Here is a 6,000-nt window from a genome sequence, read left to right as displayed (position 1 = left end):
TTGAAATGCATCAAAATATTTTTTTAATTATTTTTTAAAAATTATTTTTAATATCAGTGCATCAAAATAATCTGAAGATACTAAAAAAATATTACTTTAAAATATAGAAAAAAATAAAAAAAACTTTTAAATTTTTTTTAAAATGCTTGTAAACACATAAATAGTAATAATTCTTTTTCAATGGACCTTATTCATGCTTGATCAAGCATGAATTAATCTGGATAAATATTGTTTTCTACGGTAAAACAACAACACGGAGCTAATTTACTTGATAGAATAATAATTAAATATTAATTAATGGTATATCTTTGACCCGAATTATAATCTGGGGTTTTGTTTACTGGGCTGGACTTACATTTCTTTTCTTTCTTTCTTTCTTTCAACGAAATTTGAGACCACGAGGTTGTCTAATTCTTTTTATCTTTTTCAATGGACCTTATTCATGCTTGATCTTTATTATATGGGCTTCAACCAATTTTATTTTTTAAAAATGTAATAATCCTTTTTATTTATTTTCCGAAAATAGAAAGAAAGTTTCCCTTTAAATGAGAAACGCATGATATATATATATATATATATATATATATATATATATATATATATATATATATATATATATATATATATATATAGGGAAGACCATGCTTAGCAGTCTTGCATCTTATTATAAAATAACCTACAAAGAATAGATTTGAACACGATATCTCTCTCACAGAAGGACGAAGGTAGCTAACTCGGCTTGCCATGACCAAAGATACTCCTTGAATTAACAATGCTAATTCTTCCTATAATCTCTCAAACAATATTGACTCTTACTATTTATTAGGATCTCTTTTCTATAACGCTTCTTTAACAAACTTGACTTAGTACAGTCAGAACAGAACAATTGTTAATAAAGTGGATAAGAGAAACAAGAAGTGAACAAAGCCATTAATTCTTTTGTCTCAGCTCATCTCTCATCTCTGATATGGCAGAAAATACTCAACCTCCAGAAGCTCTTGCAATGACGATAGCCGAAGAAACCACCAAAACTAAAAAAGAAGCAGTGGGAAATACGAAGTCTGAGAAAGTAAATCAAGTAAAAAACTATGCAAGCATATTATCGATTATCACCTTTGTTCTTTCTGTTGTGATCCTTGCCTCCGCTATCTGGTTGCTTTACATGAAAGATTACGATTGTGAGAAGCTCTTATGGCTACCAAGGTTACAGATTGGTATTGGCATTGGATTGATCTTTGTTTCCTTGATTAGCAACATTGCTGTGTTGCTGAGATCACGGTTTCCTGTGCCGGGATTCTTTCTAGTTATGGTGCCATTGATCGTGATGCTCACAATGGGACTTGCACTTGTGGGAGCTAACAAGCTGGAAAGCAGGAGATTGATGGCTACACCAAAGTGGTTCAGAGAAAAAGTTCGCCATAATGACAACTGGGAAAATATTAAATCATGCATCTACAATACTGGAACATGCGATGATTTGGTGTCCAGGTCGTTGAATCTCAAAGCATTTGATTTCAGTATCAAGAAATTATCATCCATAGAGGTAGGTAGTTTCATTTATAGCATGCATGTTATATATATATGTGCATAGATTTGTTATATTTGAACCATCTTTTATGCATATCTTAACATGATATAATTTACTGTTGACACTACTATGATGCTTGCAATGAGTTTTATACCTGAGAAGATTTGTCGTTTCTATATTGAAATTGATATGTTTCCCACAAGATTATAAGAACGCATATTTTCCGCTCCAATCAGGTTACATTTTTAGGCATAATTTCTCAAGTGATCATATGCTGTTAGTAATTCGTTGATTTTATGGTAATGCCGGCAACTAGTTAATCACCTGATTAAAATCTTTAAATAAACCTAATCTCTTTCTTTCCTTAATCTTAGAGGAAGAATATCTTCTATAATATCCGTATTAATTATAAGCTCTTTGCTTCCTGATTTAATACTTGTTATTTTGTTACATGGAAGGCTGGATGTTGCAAACCACCATCAATATGTCAAATGGAGTACGTGAATGCCACATTTTGGACAAAAGTTGAAGGGGCTGTGGATGAATCACAACAGCAATATAGCGACTGTGCTACATGGCAGAATGATCAAAATATCTTGTGTTACAACTGTGGATCTTGTAGACATGGTTTTGTGAGAGTAATGGAAAGCAAATGGAGGAATCTTGGCGTCCTACTCATCTTGATGGGCTTACTTCTTATTATTGCTCATATATCATTATTCGTTATGGTTATGTGGGAGCACTACAATTGATGAAAATCAAGACTGCAAATTACTAATCTGTCTCCACCATTTCAAGAAAGAGAGGTGTTTTCCTTATAGTGTAGCCCGATCATTTTCAAGAAAAGGGTAAGCTTTTTTTATCTTTTCAAAATAATTAGTGTTATAAGGATGATTTTCTTCTTTGGTAATTTTGTTTTTGTTTTATGGTGATGGTCACCCATGTGTGCGTGCTCTTTCTTTTCTAAATTGCTGTTATTTTTAAGTTTTTAGTTCTATGGTTTGAATTAGCATGTATTCGGGGAGTTTTTTAGCAATAAGAGAGCACATTCTTTTCTACAATAAGCTTCACTCAATCCCACCCAACAAAAAAAGAAAATTCGGATCAAGGGGGAAGGCAGGCTCCATGCTACAGCTGAGATTAATAACCCTTTCTATTGATTCAATAAGACTGATGTATGGAAAGAATGAAAGAATTCAATTCCTGAAGTCCAGTTTGATTCATCAGAGAGCTTGTCAAAGGGGATGCAAAATTAAAAGGTTCTGCAGATTGCAGCTTCTTGATGAACTACGTAAATTAAAATGTTTTAACAGATTACACATTGCAATGCCATATGTCACTTTAGCTAACAAGTGAAGAAAACATCTAATCTATAATATACACAACAACATTAGCGGAATTATGCATTTTGCAAATGCACAGCAAAGTGGTAGGCAGCCAAAGCTAGTGAAAAGCCTCTAATGAAGACTACTTCATGTTCGCCTTGTAGCAACTGATGCCAGACAAGGCAGGCAGAAAAGCTTCTGGATAGCTCCTGATCGAAGCTTCATCTTGTTCACCCCCGAGCATGCGACGGATCAAAAGGCCCTACCCATTGAGCGACACCACCAGTAGTAGACATTGCTGCACCACCAAACCCAACATTGGACGCTACACTGTTGCTACTGTTGTAAGGAATTATCCCTTCCGCTGCTGGTCCAACACCCATGTGAACAAAAGGCCTCCCATATCCATCAGGATTTGCGTAGCCACCAATATATTGGTTTGGTGCTAAAATGACACAGATCAGCACCAGAATTGTGTTAAAAAAATAATCAAAACATATTTCAAAGGACGCGACCACCACATTTAGATATAACACAAAAAGTTACCACGTGCTCTGGTCTCAGCATTCAAGACATCAACGCGCAAATTTTCCATTTCTCTTGCCATCCCTATGAGATTCTGTTCCATTGCTCGCATTTGCTCCACCTTCTCTATATTTAATCCTTTTTCGTACTCGAATGTAGCTCTTTTCACCGAAAGAGAAGATGAAAAAACAAGTAGATGTAAGTTAGAACTTAATAAACTGTACATTGTATGTCACAGTGAAAATATTTTAACAGAAAAAATCGAATCCTTATTATATCAATGAATGTATTTTTTTTTAATTTATTTTTGCTGTTTTTCAGCACCATTTCATCAGTGTACACTGCATAACCGTCATGCTCACAGAGAAGACAAACACTGATGTTTAATCAACTTTTGATCATCCATTACTTCCAAAGCTGATGCAAGTTCGCTGCAGTTAACCTTTTTCACTCCCCACTTGTATTTGGTTTCCTCACAAATCCTCCATTTACAAAGCACATCATGCAATGTCACATAAATCAGGGGCTAGTTTAAATATTACAGTAGCATATGGCAAGAGAATTAGTATTACCCACCACGTTAGACTCAGAGAAACCTAAATTAGTGTGAAACAGAACAGTCAAATAAATAACCACACTATGAAAGCACCATTCAATGTTAGTATTACAATCATGATTCCTCAAAGATAAAAAAAAAAAATAAAAAAGGAGAGAAAATATCCTATGCATTTAGGTCCTGAAACCATATCTCTTGATGATGGAGCCAGTAATTGGTGGTGTTTTGGATTATTAACAAACTCTAGTCCGTGGTAGTTTATTTCTAGTCTAGAATTAAACATCATGAAGGGTTCAGTGGCAGGTTCACTATTTAACACAGATTTAAGGTTCACGAGGGAGCAACAACTATTAAAAACTTGAGACAGATTTATTACTACCTTAACCTCTTGAGTTCATGCCTTGAATTCTCAAGCTCAGCATGCAAATCTGGTATACTCTTTACATCAGTGTGGATTTTCTGCAACTCGTGTGAAGCCTGTTGGATTTGTGTAGCAAGCTCTTGTCTTTCTTTGACCAAGTTCTGTGCCTCCACATGTGCCTGTTTGAGGTCCTTTTTCACGTTCTCACCAGCCCTGATGTCTTTTTCCATTTTTGCAATTTTATCCAGCAAAACCCTGATCTGGATATCACTTTCAGTCTGGATGCTTCTAATATGTGCCTTGAGTCTTTGCACTTCCTGCTGAGCAGCAGCAAGGTCCTCCCTCAAGGCCATCTGACTAGTAACCAATCTATTATTATCCCCTGCAAGTTGTTCAATGTCCACAGCCTGAGCAGCAAGCCTATGCTCTAGAAGATCAGAATGAGAGAGTGGCTCTGATGTACGGTGGCCAGCAGGAAATGGACCATGACGCATCATCCCAGGTGCTTGGATAACACGCCCTTCTAAAGTTGGTCGAATATGCCTTCTTGCAGACATGACAATTCTCTCAGGTCTGCACAAGCATTAAGGTTTAATTTTCAATCAGAGTCCTGAGATGCAGATTGGTGTTTCAATCAATCTATGGAATCACTCCAAGTGTGAAACAATGTACACTATAATGGATAAAAGTAAAAAAATGTCTATTCTATTTGCCGTTTAAATCTACAGAAAGGTTCCCAAGCGTCCTAAAACAATCTGTTTCAACAATAGACACACATTCCCTCGTACCATGACCAAAACAAACCCATATGACCTTCAGGACAGTATCATTACAGGATTGTGCCTGTGATGCCAGTCTGCAGAATGTTTTAAAGTAGCCAGAAACTAAAATCACCTCAGAACATATGAGACACCGTTATAAAATCATAAAGATTGACAATTGGATTACCAACAAAGCATTTATATAAACAAGTTTAAATTGTCAAACAAACATCTCTAACTCAAAAACTTAAGCTAGCATGTGAGACTTCAAGATATGATTTATATTATTTTCTAAACAAATAACCCACACGCATAAACCCAAAAGCTGAAACCACCATTTATCACCATTGTCATATCATTATATCATGTACACGCAATGCACCAGCAGGCACATCTGGTTCCATTAGCATATTCTTATTTATAAAAAAAATCTTCAAATTTGAAACTAACGTTCTCATAGATTGTTAAAACTTCCAAAAACCGAACAACCCAGATTACCAAAACTAAATCTCAAGTTCAAGTTCGAGATGGAGCATAATTCAAGGTTAAATTTGGGGTTTTTTTTACTCAGATTTTAAAGAAGCAATCAATTTATTCAAGCCTAACTTTAAGAGAATCACGAAATATATATTATTACAGATTTTCTTTTCCTTTGCTATCGATAGTAAGATCAACGTGAATTCAAAGCAAGAATCTTTGAGGCCCAAAACTAAAAAACTAAAAAAGCAAATTGGTATAGAAGGCAAAGGAGGAGTACAAAACTGTAAATATATGTGTAAAGAGATAGAGTACCGGCGGCGATGTTGCCGTGGACGAAGCGTCGAAGACAGGTAGGAATAAGGAGGGAAGGTTTGAGCTGATGATCAACAGGCCAAACTCCAGTTATACAAGTTACAATATCGAATAAGCAAATGCGTTGGTTATGATTTTTTATTTATTTATTT

The 6,000-nt window shown here is 35.2% G+C and overlaps 2 protein-coding genes across 2 annotated transcripts; one reads left to right on the top strand and one right to left on the bottom strand.

The window, feature by feature from the left end:
- Positions 1 to 967: 967 nt before the first annotated feature.
- On the top strand, positions 968 to 2,280 carry LOC133688568 (tetraspanin-15-like). The gene is made up of 2 exons (XM_062108087.1): positions 968 to 1,543; positions 1,987 to 2,280. Exons 1-2 carry the CDS (start codon positions 968 to 970, stop codon positions 2,278 to 2,280), a joined length of 870 nt encoding a protein of 289 aa, XP_061964071.1.
- Positions 2,281 to 2,780: 500 nt separating this feature from the next.
- On the bottom strand, positions 2,781 to 5,997 carry LOC133688683 (protein FLX-like 4). Its single transcript, XM_062108258.1, has 4 exons — positions 5,849 to 5,997; positions 4,314 to 4,868; positions 3,400 to 3,539; positions 2,781 to 3,298 (listed from the first exon to the last, which is right to left on the bottom strand). The coding sequence occupies exons 2-4, from the start codon at positions 4,850 to 4,852 to the stop codon at positions 3,084 to 3,086; spliced, it is 894 nt and encodes a 297-aa protein (XP_061964242.1). The 5' UTR covers positions 4,853 to 4,868; positions 5,849 to 5,997; the 3' UTR covers positions 2,781 to 3,083.
- Positions 5,998 to 6,000: the final 3 nt, after the last annotated feature.

Source organism: Populus nigra, chromosome 3 (assembly GCF_951802175.1).
Source record: "Populus nigra chromosome 3, ddPopNigr1.1, whole genome shotgun sequence".
NCBI lineage: Eukaryota > Viridiplantae > Streptophyta > Magnoliopsida > Malpighiales > Salicaceae > Populus > Populus nigra.
The sequence above is the reverse complement of the archived record's forward strand: the minus strand, read 5'-3'. Positions and strand labels throughout refer to the sequence as shown.